General features: G+C 34.8%; 1 protein-coding gene across 9 annotated transcripts in view; it reads left to right on the top strand.

Annotated features, from left to right (window-relative positions):
* Positions 1-19,755, top strand: part of ADAMTS6 (ADAM metallopeptidase with thrombospondin type 1 motif 6) — a 282,437-nt gene that overhangs the window by 231,223 nt on the left and 31,459 nt on the right. For 7 of the 9 annotated variants that reach the window (XM_068535408.1, XM_068535411.1, XM_068535410.1 and 4 more), the window contains 2 exons: positions 90-228; positions 15,930-16,059. In XM_068535408.1, coding sequence (XP_068391509.1) covers positions 90-228; positions 15,930-16,059 — 269 coding nt within the window. Of the gene's footprint in view, positions 1-89; positions 229-897; positions 987-15,790; positions 15,889-15,929; positions 16,060-19,755 lie in introns of all 9 variants that reach the window. The other 2 variants (XR_011073073.1, XM_068535412.1) reach the window with 2 other exon arrangements.

Here is a 19,755-nt window from a genome sequence, read left to right as displayed (position 1 = left end):
TGACATTTTCTTCTTCAAAAGAAATAATAAATATCTGAATAAAGGCTCATTGTATTTTAATTATCTTCACCAGTTGTTTTCAATGTCAGGTTCTGCTTCAGGAACAGAATTTGGGAATTAGGTATAAATTCAACGTTCCCATCACCCGGACGGGCAGTGGAGACAATGAAGTTGGCTTTACGTGGAATCATCAGCCTTGGTCAGAATGCTCAGCTACTTGTGCTGGAGGTAAGACACCCACTAGGCAGCCCACCCAGAGGGCAGGATGGAAAGCAAAACATTCTGAGCTATGCTTTGTGTTTGCTAAAGAAGCTAATTGGAAATATTTCTTGCAGGTTTGCTTCAAGCTGTAATTTAGCAAAAGAAACTTTGCTTTAATTATATTATATTCCGTTTGTTTTTAACCTCATGTAATTTGTACAGATTTGTTGGTAAAATACATCTTGGCACAATGAGTGTCTCTGCTGGTGCTTCTCCCAAGACTATCTTGAAGGTGGGCTGTTTGCTTTTCGTGAACACATTCTTGGTAAAGAACATCAAGAGTTTTAAATAAGAAAATGAGCAAGAATCAGACGGCACAGATGTAACGTCTTGTAATGGGGGATGAGAATGTATGTCTGTGTGCTTGTGTGTTTGTGTTTGTGTGCTTGTATGTTTCCCACAATCCTATTCAAACTCCCTTCTGCAGCCATCCAAGTTAAGGGGCTATATACTGGGATACTACAATAATTACTGGTGTCTGGGTCTCTGGGTTAATGGTGTTTGCAGACCCCATGATAGTCCCTCAGAGAGGTAGCTGCTAGGCGGTGGTTGGTGATGTGTTGGTTGTCCCATGTGCGTTTTTCATGGGTGCCTTTTCCCCACAATTTACTCTATTCCTAATCCTCCTCCCTCTAGTGGCCACCAATGCAATTCTTTACCTCTGGCTGGGAGAGCAGGACAGTTGGCTTCCTTCAAAGCCAACACCCTTGCTGCTGCATGGACTGGTGAGTAGAAGTGCTGTGCAAGCAGCATCTTCCTTCTCTCTGGAGACTAAATGCATCGCCTCCACCGTACACCTGGGTCCCAATAGGCAAGGAGACAAAACCTATCCCTCAGGCCTGTGCTGGACTAGAGCACCTCACCATTCCGAAAGCAAAGATTCCATTTTGAATAGTGATATTTAGAATGGGAGAGATGGAACTAAAGTGAATCATCCCATTTTACCCCATATTCCAATGTATGACCTATTTTTCCTTTCTGAACCTCTCAGAAACACATGATTTACATGGACTTCATCCTATCTTGTCCTGTACTCACTGACTCTCTAAACACTTCTGATTCTCAAAGCTTGAATCAGAGAAATTATTTTCACAGAAGTGAATAATCACAATAATACATTCAGTAATTTTAGACTCATACAAAATTAAATCATGGATAATCTCCAACTCCAACTTAAGTAGTAAACACTATGCAAAAAAAAGCAAATGAACAATAATAATGTTTTCCTCCTGTGTGAAGTGTCATGAAACATGGTTATGTGTAATCTGTGGCATATTTAAAAAGATCTCTAATTCCCATCCGTTCTATGTATGAAATGGCTGGTGATTTATAAAGTTTTAAAAACTATAGGGCTTTACTATTTCTTTTAACAAAATAAAGGATATTTGAAATTAATTGTTCAAGTGAATGCCATTATATTATATTATAGTGGCACTTATATATATATATATATATATATATATATACACACACACATATATATATATTTCTTTGTTCCAATTAAATTCCTTTTTATTTAATCTATAAATTAACTTTCCCCTTTTCACATACCAAAAAGAAGTCTTCATGATAACAGTAAATACATAATTCAGGCCCTGAGGTAAGGTGGGATAAACTTATTAAAGAAGAGTCAAAATAATTTAAAGTTCAGGAAATCTAATGAAGTAGTCTAAATGTCGAGGTTGATTAGCTTGGAGAAGAGAAGGCTGAGGGAAAGTATATTATGATAGTATCTTCAAGTATGTGACAGAATGTTGAATGGGAGGTTCTTAGTGCCTGTTCATCTTTGTACTGAAAATTGCTATATTTGGGGATGGTTTAGATACAGTCTTGTCTGAGGCCAAGGAGGGATTAAGTGAATTCTCAATGTTCCTTCTAACTCTATTCTTTTGTTCAGAAAGGAGATAGTGCAACAAAAAAGGGGTGGGGGAGAAGGCCAAGAGAACTGAATTTAGAAGAAAAACTATGATTTTATTAAAGTAAGGAAGTATGAAAAATCTGAATGTGTGTTATTCTTTTCCATAACACTTGTATTGAGAAATCATAATAGAAGAGTGATTTCTTGTGATGGGGCATAAAACAAAAGAAAAACAAGGAGGGAGCAAAGCCCCTGGAAAGAGAATTTTCTCTTTATTTTTTATACTTCTTTCTTCTCTTCTGGAGCTACCAATCCTAGATATTTGAGGTGGTTCTGGGAACTGTAATTCTGCTCAGTTGTGAGTGAAAAGCCTTTATAAGGCCATTGCCTTGTTTGGAAGAGAGATGTACAGTGTTTGAAAATCAGCAGGCATAGTGTGATGAGCTGCATTTCTTGGTAAGTGGTTCTCAAAGTGTGGTCCCCGAACCAGCAGCATCAATGTCACCTGTGAATTTATTAGAATGCAAATTTTGGGGCCCCATCTCAGACCTACTGAATAGAGTCTCTCTTTGTGGGGCCCCAAAATCTATGTTTTAACAAGTTCTCCAAGTGATTCTGATGCTTGCTCAAGTTTGAGTACGACTGGTCTTGGTTGACAGAGAAACTGAAACAGCACTCTAGACACATAGAATCCACGTCCTCATCACTGGAGTCTATGCATCTTTCTAGACTCATTTTGTATCTAAAACAATGTCTGGAACATACTAGGAACTCAATAAATGCTTACAGATAAGTGAATGAACAAAAGGAATTAATTATTTTGGCAATTATATATTTGTGTTATTCTTTCCAGTGTGGGAAATGAGAGTTTAGAATTGTTATTTTTCTTGTGAGGTGGGGCAAAGCAATTGCCAGGGAAAGATAGTATAATTTTGATTGTATTCTTTTGTTTACTTTGAATAGGTTGGAAATATTTCCTAGAATATAGAGTACAGATATCAATTATTGGAGTTATTCTTCCTACACATACCCCCACTTTTAACCCCAGGTTCTTTAAATACAGGAGGCTTAGGATTGAGGAAAGGAAAATCCCTTAGGACTCAGGAATCTTGATCAAAGAGAGAGCCAGAGTCATCTGCTCAGTAATGGTAAATGGAACTTCATCTGTAGTTAAGGAATCTTTCAGGAAAAAGTCACTTCTTAGTTTTCACTCAGAAACTAAGGATGAATACTAACGTGTGTTCTTAATTGGGATACTCCACTCTCATCTTTCCAAAGTGGTGCTAGGTATCTTGAGACTGCCAGAACTTTTTAAAATGGAGAAAGAGGGAACAAGAAAGATCTCAAAGAACTTTCTATTGCAGTCTCACAAGACTGTTCAATGTTCTCACGACCTTTGGACTTTGAGTTTGGGAGCAATGTTGATATTTTCTCTTACGAGATCTTTTAAGATAAGAAGTTTTGAGATTGTTTTTCTGTTGCTTAGCAGACCCAGTGACAAATCTAAGACTGCAGGAAGCACTGCTAGTGATTCAGTCCAAGAAATGGTCTTTTCTCTGAGTCAGTGCTGACACACTTCCGTAGCCTGAATAAGAACATTGAGATGCTGTGGAGTGTTGTCTTCAGGATAAATGTGATTTTTAAGATACAGTTATGACTTTTCCTTTGAGAGAATTAAAACTTGACTATTTTCTGAACCATTGTTACTCCCACTAGAGTTTTGTTTCTATACTCTGTAATTAATCTGACTCCTAAATTTATATACTACTATTGTATTCGTGATTAATGTGTTGATTGATAAAGCTTGGCTAGGTAGTGAGAACTGTACTATTTTAAAATACAAAGCTTTAGGAGTTTTTTTAAGTAGTAATTTATGCCGATAGGCCTTTGCACTGTGACTTTTAAAGACTGAAAAAATAATGTATATTCATCTTTTGATTTTAGTTATATATACTCTCTTTTTAGTGATGTTTGGCTAGATGTGTGGTTTTCAAGTTGTAGTGTGCATCAGAATCACCTGGAGGGTTGTTCAAACAAGATTGCTACGTTCTGCCTCCAGTTTCTGATTCGGTAGGTCTGGGGCAGACTCCAAGAATTTGCATTTCTAACAAATTTCCAAGTGATGCTGGTGATACTGGTTCAGCAGCCATACTTCAAGAAACATTGGGCTAGATACTTAGATTTCATAAAATAAATGTCTATTAAAACAAAGTGACATATCCTTTAGGTAATAATCCATATTACAGTTATAATCACATTACACCTAGTGTTGTTAATGATAAATGGTTCTAGCTCAGCTATGTAATGACAAATAAAACTTTACAGTTTATGAAACATCTTTTGGTGCCCTGTTTCATTTGCTCATTCTCAGTAGCACCATGAGATAGGCACTGCTGTTGTTATTCCTGTTTTACAGATAATACTCAAGTGAAGTAACGCTGAAATCAAGACTTAGAAGTCTAGTGATTTTTTTTTTTTAATGTAGCATTTTCTCTTGTAATAAAAATGGTCCTTTACCTTGAAGAGAGCTTTTTCATCAGTTGACATCATCAATAGAGCAACATGATATATTCCCCACTCAAGAATTTCTCCCTTACTAGCTTGAAATTTCATTTTTTCAAATGCTTTCCCTAAAGCAATGATTCTCAGTTTTGGCTGCACATTGGAATCACCTGGGGAACTTTAAACAATTTTGACACTTGGGCCCGCCCCCAGAGATTCCGATTTAATTGCTTGGGGGTATGGCCTGGGCATCAGATTTTTAAAAGGTCCCTAGGTAATTCTAATGTGTAGCCACGGTTGAGAAGTACTGCCTTTGAGGCTAATTGAAGGTTTATTTAGTATTCAAATAATTTACATTCAGATGCAAATACCTCTGGGAGCATTACTAACTCACATCTCTGTTATTGGTTGGCTACTAGTTGAATGCAAAGGTTAATGGGATTTAGGTATAAGCATCTGGGGTGGGAAAGTAGCTAGGGACATCAGAGAAGGGAATGAAAAAAGTGGTAGAATACCAATTAATTTCATAATTTTGTTCAGTGTGACCATTGGCCTTGGACATGCCTTTAGAAAGCTTTTTTGTAGTTTAGTTTATTTACATGCTTTCTTCTTTACCTGATGGATCATTTATAAGCAGCTAATTAATGCTTTCAAAACTGACTGAAATTGTGCTAAATATCATTTCTTGGCCTTTTGGCTAAGATCAAGTGCAATTGTGCTAAACAGATTTTCCAAAATTCTTTCTTCTCATTTCAAGTTTCTGTGGTACTTAGGGAGCTAAAATGAATAAGTGGTTATGTACTTAACCAACTTTAATTTAGACTCACAAGTCAGAATATGAGGCCCCTGTTTTAACTCAACATTTGTGAAAACTGATAACAAACTTTTTTTCTCTTTGTGACTTATAGTTGTAATCAGAGAAGGCCTTTTATTGTTTTAGGAAATTGTTGTTTTTGTTAGGGAATGAATTTTTGCAAAATGCAGCAGTATTCATGATAATTTCCTCCCCTATCTTTCTGGATGTGCTCTCATTTCCCACTATTCAAACCATTCCCCTTCCACCCCCACCCTACTCCCCCGCAACTCCTCCTCTTATTTAATACAACCCTTAGGCTTTAAAGCAAAACTTCCAAAACCAATTAACTGAGAGTTGATGCTGTACTGTTGTACCTGTTCTGTTAGGAAAGAAACCTTAAGGAAACCTTTAGTTGTGCAAAGAAAGGTCAGAAATACATATGTATTTTCATGTATTAGTTTTACATTTATACTGTAAATATACAGTCTTTGTCCTGCAATCAGTTCTACTGACACTTCTGATTGTTTTTTGAACAATCTTCAAATTGTTTTTTCTAGGCTTTTCTTTCTCTTTGTGTTGAAGTACAAAAAATTGCATACCAATTTGGTCAGGTTTCTGCTGACAAAGGCATCTCTCTGCTAAACATTCATTGCTTAGCAGCTCAGGGAAAAAAAAAAGATAAGCTAAAGCTATGCTTAGATGGAGGACTGGGAGGGGGAGACAGGTTTAATTTTAGAGGCAATTTTGATTTTGTTTGAAGATCAAAGAGCACAGATTTTTCTTACTTATACAATGGAGTGTTTCAGGAATGTTTCTGATCAACTGTCTTTGACCATTTAGAATGTTATCATTACTTTTTCTTTTACATTTACATAGCCTAATTAATTTTTATTGTGTGTTTGACGCTCAAATTTTATATAGATGCTTGTTTTATTTGTTATTCTTTTTCTTCCCTGGATGGCATCTTAAGCCTAGTGTGTTGTGTGTGTGTGTGTGTGTGTGTGTGTGTGTGTGTATAGCATATAAATTTTAAAAAGATTTTCTGTGTTTTTCCTCTTTTTAACTAGGGCAAATTCTTTTTATTTTACTTTTTGTGGTTTCACCTGGCTCACCTGGATTCTTATACATATTGAAACTGGTTTCTACTCTTTAAGATTTTTAAGATGCTTTACATAGTTTCCAAGTATTATTTTATATTTTCCTGATTTAGGGCCATATTTTTCATACCGCCCCATAGTACCCCAGGACACTACAGCAGACTCACAAGAGGCACTGCAGAATATTGTACGTTTTCAATGGAAACACAGTGACACGGTCATACACCACACAAATTATTACTATTGAGTTGTTTGGACCTAACTACTTAATAAGTGAAACTCAGATTTTTTTTCTTTTTTCTGCCTGGGAGGGCTGTGAAAAAAGTACTGGGACACTAAGAGTACTGTGAACCAGGAAAGTTTGAGAACTCTTGATTTCAAACGAGTGTCCGTAAAGTTGGATAAAAATTAGTCACCTAACTTCCTTTCAGTAGATGGTGAACTTCATTTCGTAAGAGGAAAAAAATGCATATAAACTGCTTATTCAGCGTCCTGGTGATGTTCAGAGTTTAAAAATGGACACTCTTCTGCACTTCCATTAAGAAACTAGAGGTTTTGAGTAATATGTAAATTTCTCCTTCATATCTGTATTAAGTATTTCTTCTGATGTGCCCTCCTGAATATGCTTCCTTCCTCTGTCTCTGTTAGTTCAGTTTCAGGTTAGTGGGTGATTAAAGAGAAAGAAAAAAGAGAGAAAAGAAAAAGAAACTATATATTTAAAAGAGCCCCTGATAGCAAATTCTCCCTTGCAGTTTACTACCTAACAAGTTTATGTAATAATCCACACTATTCCACTTATTAATAATAGACTTTTCAAATTATTTTAATGAGTCTATCATGCAGATTACCTGGCGCCTTTAGAAAGCTGGATATTTCTACACTGTTTCTATGGAAGCACTTTATGTTAATGTTACATATCTTATTGTTTTCAAGAATGATACAACAGAACTATAATTGTGCACTTAAAAGTACGGTTAAGTCCATTCTAAAATAACAATTTTAAAAAGTAATTATTAGAAAAATATAATGCAATCTTGTTGCCAGTACTAGTATCTGACTGAAAGAGAATAGCTCTCAAAGTACCAGATAAAACAAAGGCAAATGCTTTACATATTCTCAGATGTCCTTTTAATTTCTTTGCTAATTCTAACATGGCTAACATATTTAACATCACTGATAATGGTCAGCTGACCATTAACACGTATTGCAGCTTATAAAGGACATATTCACTTAACTTGGACAGAAACTCAAAGTGGAGGGGGTCCCAAAATGGAACAGAGGAAAACAAAATTCAATTGTTTTTCAAGTTTCAAAATAGACTTGATTGAAATTAAGTGTGAAAGACATTAATAAGTCAAATCTTATAATTGTTTGCTTCACTTTGATTTAGGAATTACCATCCAAAATTTACTTTCAGAGTTAAGTAGAAGATACCAGATGGAAATTTGAGTTTGAATGATTAAAAGCCCTTTAGTCATTGTCATTTCTTTCCCTTTGAAGAAATATAGTTATATAATTAGTGTTTAAGAAAAATTCCCTATAAAAGATATTTTCTGTGTGAAGTTATACTATTGTTTGAAACTATGAGGGTCCTTTTACATTTGGTTCCTCTATATGCCAAACTTAGACATAAAACAGATCACTGTGATATTTTTAATGATACAAGTCCCTTGTAAAACGTGACTTGAGTTTACAAGGAATAAAGATTTGCATCAGCTTTGTTCATTATTCCGTAATTTTCTCTTTGGTCTTTGAAAAATAAAATATTTGTAAGACTAGACAATAGTCTGTCATTGCATTGACTGTGGCATTCCCCTATTCACTCTCTCCCATCATCCCCTTCTTTCAGTTCATTTTCATTGTTGAGAAGGAAGAGTACCCTTTAACATATGGGATTAGTTGTACCAGGCATCAGAGCAGGACACCTGTGTACATCACAGCTCCCAAAAGCCTATGCTCTGTAGCCATCAATTGCACCTGGCTCAGTTCTCATGTAACATGCCCTTGAGAGGGCTACTCCTCTAGGTAAACTCAATGCTCTTGGCTGGCTCATGGTTCGGAAGTTAATATGTTTTTTCTTTCATTTGTCTCTAATAATTATTTCTATTTATCTTTTTCCTTAAGTATGTAGTTTCCCCTATAGAATACACTTTTTAAAAATTCTTTGAGTTCTCCTGTGTATTTTCAATATAATTTAAGCTTTCTAACTTCTTGTAAAAAATTTACATATGAAAGTTTAGTTTGATACCCTGACATTTTTTACTGTTTACCCTTGCATATTGTGGCTTGCATTTTCTCTAATGTTAAGATTTATAACTGAGGGCAAGAAATCTGTGCTAACCTAAAACATTCCTCCTAATGCTGTTTTCCTTCCTCTTCCATTTCATTTCTGTTGCTTTAGAGATTATATTCTTCTCTAACATGAATAGGGCCTGGATACATCTTACTCACTGAAAAACTTGGGTAAGGCTGAAACCAAAGTTTAAGTGCATTCCTATTGTATTTATGGTCTATGTGTCACAGGTCATGTTTCACTTCACTGAAATTTTGTCCCAAATCTCATTTTTGACAATCATAACACTATGCATCTTTACAAGGTATTATGCATAAAATACTTTTGGAAAAAGTAAAACTTCTTATAATGATAAGCATTATCACTCAGATTTTATAGGATATTATGATATTATTATTCCCATTTTTTATCTAAACAAAATTAAGATTTTAGTTTAAAACTATACAGCTTGTTTATGATTGTGTCCTTGTTATAATTCAAATCTGAAATATTTACTCTTTGGTTCCAAGAAAAGGATTCTATATATAATTAAAGAAAAGCTTCTTTATTGGTAATAAATCCATCACAATGTGTGGAAGAAACTCAAGACCTCCTTGTACTCCAGCATCATTCCTCTAAAATGTTTAATGAAATACCCAAAACAAATAAGCTCCTACTAAAGTTCATGGAAATTCCTTTTTAGTATAATATGAGTTAATTCTTTATATTAGGAAACTTGTCTCTCACAAAGTCCTATTTCTAGTTAGTGTTCTGCCTCTTGACATGTCTAACCCCTTTGATACGTACCTCACGCTGCTAAGAAATGAGACACTGAAACACGATGCAGAACCAAATGGAATCTAACAAATGCCTGTTTTCCAGACTTATTATTCTGTAAAGTACAGGGGAAAAGCAGACCTAGAAGGGGGGAAAAATGAACAATTGAACTGTGGAGGAAAAAAGAAAAGACAACTTTCACAGAATTTTGGATCTGAAAGGAACATTAGAAATCATCTAATTTTTTGGTCTCATTTTACAAAGGAGAATGAAAACTTGCCTTAGGTCATTTACCTAAACTGCCTAGAACTCAAAAAGAGGTAGTTACTAAACATGGCAGAAGTCAGAGTGAGAAAAAAATATCGTAACAAGATAAAGTGAAAGGGAATTACATCATAGACATTTGGCTATGAGAAGAGTTCTTAAGATCCATGAAGATCAAGGAAAGAGAAATCAGACAGCAATATAACAAAATGAAGGAACTGTAAAATTAAAAATATTACATCTGAAAGTGCATTGTTATATTAGATAAGGTAGGTTCCATAATATAATTATAATGGTACTTGCCGTATCCCCTCCCTTCATTATTAATGTAATCTCATTGAGGTCAAGTCTGTCTCACTCATTTTCCCCCTTATGATAATGAAAACCCATGGCTTAGACTTAGTAGGAATTCAATGAGTTAAGTTAGACCTTTCCATGGAAGAGATTACTGTTAATTTATAATGAGTAGTCAGAATTCTCTCCAGGGATAGAGTGATTTCAAATAAACGCAGTATATGCATGCGCCACCCTACTTTACCATCACTAAACAGAGCTGCTCTAGAAAAATAAATATTTTTAGAGCTGCATTTTCCTTTTCTTAATCCTGCTTCCTTGGGACATTTAATTTTGCTTAAGACAGAAGGGAAGACACTGGAAAGGCAGAGAAAGAAAACCTTTGGGAGATAAAAACTAGCAGGAGGCTCTTGAGAAGAAGGAAGCAAATGGGTGGAGCTGATTGGTACCCTGATGCCAGCTGTTAGATCCAAGGCAGATGGGCTTTGCTCTGCCCTACAAATGCTTATGTCTGGCCAATAATCACACAGCACAGCAGCCAGATTCCAGCCATGAAAGGCAGAGCAGAGAGACATTTATTTCCTGGCACTTGTTGCTCTCTGGATGCTATCTGCACTGAAGATTTAGATTAAATTAATGTTGTTGGCCATATGCTCTGTATACTGTGGTTATATAGTGTTGTCTTGGTTGCTAGCTACTTTGGATGCTGTGGTTAAGCAAATTGTTGCCTTAGCCACCAACCACATTTGTACTGTAAGCTCTGACTTATGAACTTTTTCCCCCCTATTCTTCAGAAAACTGTTTCTTGTGTAGATAGGATGTGCTTTGCCACTAGGTTAAATTATCTAGATGTTGATTAGCCCATCAATCCCAAAGTTACACTTTTCCTTTCTTTCTTTCCCTTACTGACCTACATGTAGTTATAGACTGCTCACTTACCAATTGAATCGTCTAGGACTGAAATGCTGGTTCTTATGAGTAGATTTGAGAAGACCTAGAAGATCTTTCTCTTGCCCTTAACCTCTCCCACATCCTTCTTGGTTTAATACATATCACTCTTTCAAGTGAGATTCAAGTGGTAATTTCTGTGCATTAAGTGCCCTCTCTCTACTTTTAAAATGATGAACTACCCTGAGAAAAGCAATAAATTGCTAAATATTGTTACACATGAACTTACTAAATGATTTAATTATCTGAAAGAAGAGAGATGGGACATGAGAACATTGAGCAGCTTATAAGAAGAGTAGAAGAGGGACTGAAAAGGAGGCAAGAAATGAAGAGGAGGAATGGTCTCTAAAGTCTTCACTCAGGATTGGCTCTGCAGCTGCTGAGCAAAGGACCCTATATTCTTGAACCATCACCATTTCCTAGAGTAAGCACAACAGATGAAGGGTTCCATATAGGACTCACGTGCAGCTTGGTGGACTTCTTGCTCATTTTCCTATGGTATATGCTACTTCAAAATACTAAATGCCATTTCTTCACGTGTAGCTTGAGCAGTGATTCAAGTTGGGTACTCCTCCCTCCCACTGGACAACAGAACCTTTGATAGGCAAGTAGATCATCTGTAACTTTTAACTATTAGCAGAAATTAAATATAAGATCTGACAAATTTAAACTTCCAGGCTAAAAATAAGAGTTACATTTCCGTGTTAAGAACCATCTTTGGGGGCTTCCCTGGTGGCGCAGTGGTTAAGAATCTGCCTGCCACTTCAGGGGACACGGGTTTGAGCCCTGGTCTGGGAAGATCCCACATGCCGCGGAGCAACAAAGCCCGTGAGCCACAACTACTGAAACCCGCACGCCTGGAGCCCGTGCTCCACAGCAAGAGAAGCTACCGCAATGAGAAGCCCACGCACTGCAATGAAGAGTAGCCCCCACTCGCCACAACTAGAGAAAGCCCGCGTGCAGCAACGAAGACCCAAGGCAGCCAAAAATAAATAAATAAAATAAAATAGATTAAAAAAAAAAAAAAAAACCATCTTTGGTATCAAAGAACCAAAATGGTAAGCAAATTAAAAGACTCTAAATAGGATACACCCATTTTAGAGAGTTTAAAGTAAATATATATTGGTAATGGCATCTTTGTACTTAAGTTTTGTAATATGAAACCATTAAAGTTTTTGGTTTGTTTTTAAGCATGGAAGAGGAATTGCGTTTAAAAACAGAATTGGTTATAGAATTTGCATGCCAGTAACTTCAGGTGTTTAAGAATAAAATATAATTAGTGCAATTTTAAGTTTGACCAATTAAATTCTGCAGAACACCTGCATATCTCCAGGGGATATGGGTACTAAGCCACCAGAATTTTGTTTTTGATTAGGCATATACTGACTGGTTATACGGACATTTTATGTTTTGGGTTATAAACCATACATCTTTAGATTTGAAAGCATAGTGGTTTTGTGTAACTGGATGTAATTATTCCTGAAAGGGTTTAAATCAACTTCTTAGCAATGTTTTACAGATTACTTTAAAAGAAGCTATGTACAAGAGGGTTGATCATATAAAAAGATGCAAAACTCAATCATTTCTCTTGTTGACTTGGTTTAGATGATTTCCAGTTGATCTGTATTTTCTAAAGCTAAAAGCTGCATTTTCCTTAATCCAAAAGTATGTGTTGAAAAATCCATCCAATTAGGTGCATTGGTTTAGAGAGTTATTCTGTTGCTGCTGATTTAAAAAGAAAAAAAAAAAAAAAAAATTCTGTAAACCTGCCAAGTGTGGGGGTAAAAGTTGGAAGGAGATTTGTGCTATTGAAGGGAGATAGTTCAGCATTTTAGGAAGGTTTGGAATAGATTACTAGTATAGTCAGTTCTCGAGTGTGAAATACCACACTGTCTAATATGACATTTTAGAAGAAAATTAATAAAAGATGAATGCAAGGAAAATGCATCTTTGTAAAATACAGTTATTTCAGCTGCTTATTCAAGGACTTTAATTTTCACTTCATAAAAAATAGCATTCTGAAATTATGAAGGTGAAATGTACCCCCAAATATCCTAAATTCTAGTTTTTAAGAAGTCTGAGAGGCATGACAAAATTAAGTCAGTTTGTAATTCTCAGCACTTAGCTCAATATCTCATAAGAAGAAGTGCCTTGTATTCAGTAATTATTCTCTATTGAATGAATGAATGAATGGATGAATGAATGAATGAATGCCAACCATATTTAGCTGGCATTTTTAGTTTGTGTACTATGTAATTTTAAATTAATTACTGGATCCCACCAAAGAACAAAATAGCCTTAAAAATAAAGGTCCAGAGCAAAGATATGAGATTGTGGATAATTTTTATTTTGTTCTTTCTGGTTTTGTGTATTTTCCAAATTTTTAACAATAAATGTTATGTAGCTGAATTTTTTCAAGATCATACATGGCTAGAATTTATCTTAAAATCAAATGTAAATCTTACCTCTAATAACTAATATCTCATCTGTGATTCAGAGGCCTTGCTTTTATATTAAAGGCTACTTTTAAAAACTAATGTCATTATAACCAAACAACATTTCTAAGATTTTTAAAGGAAGTAGAATTTTATCTTAACCTGTAGAAACTAAATTGATGTTTCTGCCACTGATATAAAACAATATCAGTTCCATTTTGTAGTGTTGGAAATGTTTATCCTCCCTCAGAATAATAAAATAAAAATAAAAAGTTTATCCTTTTCTGAAAAACAACCGAGATACTAGCTTGAATGCCAACTTCCTTATTGCAAGTTTAATCACATTTTTTTAGTTACTAAATGTATTTATAAAAGTTGGCTGAAGTTGTAAATCCTTTGTGTAAGTGGATGTTTTGAGTCTCCCCCCTCCAAGTATAATCATATTTGAATGGTTATTTAAAAAAAATAACCATGCTAACCTATAAAAACAATCCCCTGCTCCTCCTGATAGGAGCAAGTATTGAACCCAGGTAGATGGCTATTCTGAGCCACTGTGGCAGTGGGTGTTGAATCCTATGACTAATAATAGAGATTTTTGTCCAGGTGAATCACATGGACTTAGTTATCTGCCCACTGGAATGACACAATGAGGAGATATGTGGTGAATACTGTGGAACATCTGTGAATGGGTCAAAGCTATGCCTGATGTGAATCATTCTTCCCTCAAAAATCTAAAGTTTAATAGTTAAAAAATTCCAAACTGTTGTCGCATAAACTGAGATATTTGGCCTATTCAAGGGGTTGGGATGGAATGAATACAGCACATACTCTGAGACATTTTGCAAGTAAGTTGTTTGGCTATATTTTAAACCCCGGAATTTAGGAAAACCAAAAAACTTGATCAGTAAGAGCCTTGGGTCACTGCAAGTAATAAAATATACCTTCTTCATCTGCTCACCACCATCATGGAGGCTATGGGACTTAATGGTTTTCTCCATCAAGGAAAGAGATTTCCCTATCTTTAAATTCAAAGTGCTTAGTTAGAAGTGTGCAAAACATGATGACTGAGGTACTCCCACCTGCAGACGTCCCAGGATGTTTAAAGGACCTTGGGGAAGCATTTGGTGCGTAGCTCTTTAGGTGACAGTTTCCTTCACTGAATGGTCCTGTTTCACATTGATTTCCCTAATTTGGGGTCAAGCTCTTTTCTTTAGGGCACTACTAAAAGCAACTGAGAAAAAAAAAAAGAAAAACTGAAGGTTTGTGTGGGCCTAGGTAGGTATGAAGCTGTAGTTGCTTGGATACTGCTAATGCTGCTTTTATAACTGGTTCTAGGTAATTTAGCCTACCGGGTTACAGAGATGGGGTGGGTGAGTAGGGGAATAGCTTAGTTTGTGCTTTTATTTTCAATTCTGGGAGTAAGCTGCTACCTCTATAGGATCTGGAACATTTAACATTGTCTTGTAGATTGACTTTTCTCTGAGACCTTGATACACCTATCTTTGCTTCTTTTGATTCCTCCACACTGAAGAGAAAATGAATCTGCATAAAGTCTATTCACCAGACATGTTTACAGATAAGAGTGTGTTTGTGTGTGTCTTCGTATTTTGTGAAATGTGAGCAAGGTGTGGTGGATATCTTTGCCAATAAATAATAAACATATATTTAGAATTTTACAAATTTTATGAGAATATTTTTAGCTGTGGCAAACAGGCTACACAGACCAATTTTTAAGAATGAGATAAGTATTTTGTAAGTTAATATTTGATGGAATATGTGTATATCTGTTTGCCAGTGGTGTAATCAACAAGGGCCGACTCTATCAAAGCAAACAGATTACTGATGGGTTGCAGTCCAAAGAGGCTCACTGCAGTCTTTAAATTCTAGACTTTGTGGGCTTTCAGAGAAATAAATCTGTAAATGCAAGGGGAAAAAATGAAATGTGTGAATGTTACGTGTTCCTAACAAAGACTAAATTGATTGGATTTGTCCTACAAAATATTAAAAAGTAAATTTGTCCCTAATGTTTTGTTTTTACATAGATAATACGACCATTGTTTTGCACTGAAATGTATATTCATACATTTTATCTGATGATATTTTGGGAAAATAAAGTTTCTTTTTTTAAAGGAAAGCATGAAGAAGAATATACAAATGGGAATACTAATTGTTTAAAATTACCAATAGTTTCTTTTCTGAACTTGAAAACAGTTATGTTTCTAAATATGAGAACAATAATTTTGCCTAAATTTGCAATATAATGACCAGGTCTTCTCTCCTTTTTAGAGGAGCAGTCAAGTGTTTCTGGAACAGATAAGACAGCAGCGATCCAGTGAGGTTGATTCCCCACAGAGGAAAGCTGTGCATACCTAACTTACTGGAAGGTAAACCACTCTTCAATTAATGATGTCCTCCTTTTCTCAAGGTGTCCAAAGACAGGAGGTGGTCTGTAAAAGGTTGGACGACAACTCCATTGTCCAGAACAATTACTGTGACCCTGATAGTAAGCCACCTGAAAATCAAAGAACCTGCAACACTGAGCCCTGCCCGCCAGAGTAAGTAAGAGAAAGAAGTGAGAATTATTTTCTTCAAGTGCAAAGAGAAAAACATTAGATATTCTTATTTGGAAACATACATTCATACGATATAAATAAATTAGGCTGAGAAAAGGGGCTAAAACATCACAGAGGGTGGAATTTTGATTCCTGTTTATCCACAGGACTTAGTAATTAACCCCTTTAAAGCAGGAACTGCAATAGGTTGATCCTGGCATAGTGCTGGCAATTGTCATATTTCATTAATTCTAAAGCACATATCATTTGCATTTTAACATCTCTGAAATTAGATTCATTTTGCAATTGATGGTATCTTACAATAATAATCGGCATTATTTTTCTTTAATGGTACCTAAAATAATGGTATCTTAGATCCAGTAAAATACAGTAGATTGGCGTGCAGTCCTATCTTTTCCAGATATTTATCCTAAAGGCTTAAAGACTTTTTAAATGGTTTAGAAATATTCTGTAGTGGAGTATCAGTGCTTTAATTTGCTGACCCAGTTTTAAGTTCTGTCATCCTAAGGCATCCTGTCTTCTGAGTGTAGAGTACAGGCCTAGAGGTGTATTTTAGTCCCTTTCTGTTGATTAATGTAGCAATTACAACTCACTGTAAAGGGAGGCACAAGAAGAGAGCCCATCCATCTTAATGATGACTTTTAAAAAATTTAAACTTAAAAATATGAGACCTGCTATCAGTGGGCCACACTGTATGATCTGTAGGAACAGAAAGGTTTCTTGTTTGAGCAAAAGGCAATAATTACGTGAAAAAGGACAGAGATGCTGAGTTAATCCTGAAAATACTGATCTTTGTAAGGATTTTGCCTGATTGACAATGGCAAGACAAAATATGTGTGAATGGCATTTCATTCTTGTTTGAGAAATCAGAGTAACCATTATCCCCCAGATTAGCTAATTATCCCAACATGAAATTGATAAAGAAAACGAGAGTAGGCAAATGAGATTATGTATTCCAAGCTCCCTAGAACTGGAGAGGAAAGCTCTATAATGAAGTAATCCTTTTTCTAAAAGTGGAGTCACAAAAATCTGGGACTTACAATGGATAAAGAATGCAGGTCCCTAATATGGTTTAAAGCAAGATGCATTTCTTGATATTTGTTCCAAAATAATAATGCCTTTGAACTTTCAATATCCAAAGTCAGTGTCTGCCTGAATGTTTTAATCTTAAAGGGAAATACTCACTCCTAGTCTCTTGAAAAGGTTTAGGGCAGTGGCTACCAAATACGGAACACAGAATCTAGGGTGATAGAAGTTTTTATTCTAAGACTTTTAAAATTTCATGTCTCTTCTTTTTCAAATGTGATCACCATGTAACTAACTCCTTAAAAGCCAGACATGAGAAAGTATAGAAATACAACCTATGATATGTATTACAAAGACAAGATATTTAATTGTTTTTTTATTTTCCTTTCTTCTGCTAATTATTTTTATAAATTTATCTCAAGAGAAACCGAAAAGCTATATAAAACAAAGTGATGCTCAAAAACCACAAGATATTTTTTGACGTTTCCAATAACTTAAGCATATTTTCATATAATTGTGAGCCTCAACCCAGTAAGTTAATTCCCCGACACCCAGTACTTTAAGTATTATGTTTGTCATGATCAGCCATTTAAGGCATCTGAGTGGGCCTGGTCACACCTGTTCTATTTTGGCCTCAGCTCTTTTATTTGTTTAAGTTCAAATGCTATTCAAACACCCTTTGAGATTTCAGTGGTTGGTCATTTCATTCCATATATCATGTGCTTGGATATTACATGGGAGTTTTTTTTTTTTTAACATTTTAAGGATAATTGACGTATTGGAATTAACCTACGCAATTAAAATTGTTTCATATTTCCCTTCCTTTTGCAGTTCGGAAATAAAAAGTTACTTCTTAACTTTTTTTTGTTGTTTGGAGGTAAGAAAATGGAATTTGAAAAAGATAGAAAATTTAGACAGACAGTTTTCTTTGTTGGAAAGAGCTAATGATACATATTTAAAATATTTCTCTTTTATCAGTCCAGTTTTTCTTAGTTCCTTTTTAATTTCTTCTTTATTCCTTTAATTCAGACGATGAAAAAGGAAGTCTTAATTATTCAGAATGGTTGTCATATGTAATAAGATTCCCAGTAGACATTGGTATTATAGAGATAAGGCTCACTGAAAAACTACTGAATTCAGTAAGACTTTAAATGAGTGCGGAAGAGAGAAGGTTTTTCAGATGACGATGTGATAATCATATTTGGTTTTTGTCATACATATTAAAGCGTAAAATTTTCTAAATGCAGATAAGTAGAAAGAAGAAACTAAAAAACCACAATACTTGTAAGACCACTGTTAATATTTTGATCTATATATTTCATCTTTTTCTATGTCTACATAGGCACATGTATATAAAAAATGGAATTATATTATTTATGATGCTTTGTAGTCAGTTCTCAACATATTGAACATTATGTTGTTCTGAACATTAAACATCATCTACAACATTTAGTAGATATGTCATTATTTATTTAAATTGATTTCCCACTGTTGAACAGTTTTGTCTGGGTCCTAGCTTTTGATCCCTTTCTATTCCACAGCATTAACCATTTTTGCTACTAAAATTTTGCCCTCTATAATTATGCCCTTATGCTAAATGAATAGGAATAAAATTTCTGGTTCAAATGGAATTATATTTTACTCTTTGAGACACACTGTCAAATTGCTCTCTAGAAAGAATGTATGAATGTATATTCCCACCAACAGTACGTATATGACTGTCACTTTCCTGAACTGAACAACACCGGGTATTATTTTAAAAACAATCTTTAACTATTTTATAGGGAAGAAAAACGCTTGATATCTAATTGCTATTTTATTTTTTGTGCTAGAATTGCTGGTGAAGCTGAACACTTAAAAATTATGTTCAGTGGCCATTTGTATTACTTCTTTTTTGCTTTTCCTCTTCATGGCCTGACCCATTTTTCTATTGAAGTGTTTATCATTTTGTTATTGATTTGTATGAACTCAATGTATTAAGAATATTAACTATTTTAGACATATTTTTTCCTAGTTTGTTATATATTTCCCATATTACTTATGGTGTTATGATCTATTTTTACTTATAAAATTTTTTAAATACTATGTAGGAAAACTGTCAAACTTTTATTTCTTTCATTGGTATAATGTTATGAAGGCCTTACCCACTTTATGATTATACTTTCAAAGTTTTTTTTTAAGGTAAACTCTATCTGAAATGTATTTGCCTGCTTTGAGGAAAGGATCTATATTTATTTTCAAATATTATTGTTTTCCCAACACCATTAATTTAAAATCCTAAATGGTATTTTTTAATCAGAAATTATCTAATGAAATATTTTAAATGTCCTTTAGTCATATTGGAGACTTTATAAGTAGAGTATGGAAAAATAGAGGGCAGTAAGGTTTATCCTTGTTCTGCATAAAGAAAATACAGGGGACTAGGAAGAATAGACAAAAGAGGCATTGGTAAAGAAATAATAATAATAGTGTTTATTTGGAGGACCTTGAAAGGCCAGAGGAAGCCTTGCTGGGAAAAAATAATGTGGTCAGAACAGCAACTCTTTCATGAGAAAAAGAATAGTAGTCAAGATGGTGAGGTGACTAGGGATAGGAAAAAAACAAGAATTCTAGAGGCATTGAATGAAGATGGTAGGATTCATGACATAGGCA

Source organism: Eschrichtius robustus, chromosome 2 (genome assembly GCF_028021215.1).
Source record: "Eschrichtius robustus isolate mEscRob2 chromosome 2, mEscRob2.pri, whole genome shotgun sequence".
Taxonomy (NCBI): domain Eukaryota; kingdom Metazoa; phylum Chordata; class Mammalia; order Artiodactyla; family Eschrichtiidae; genus Eschrichtius; species Eschrichtius robustus.
The sequence above is the reverse complement of the archived record's forward strand: the minus strand, read 5'-3'. Positions and strand labels throughout refer to the sequence as shown.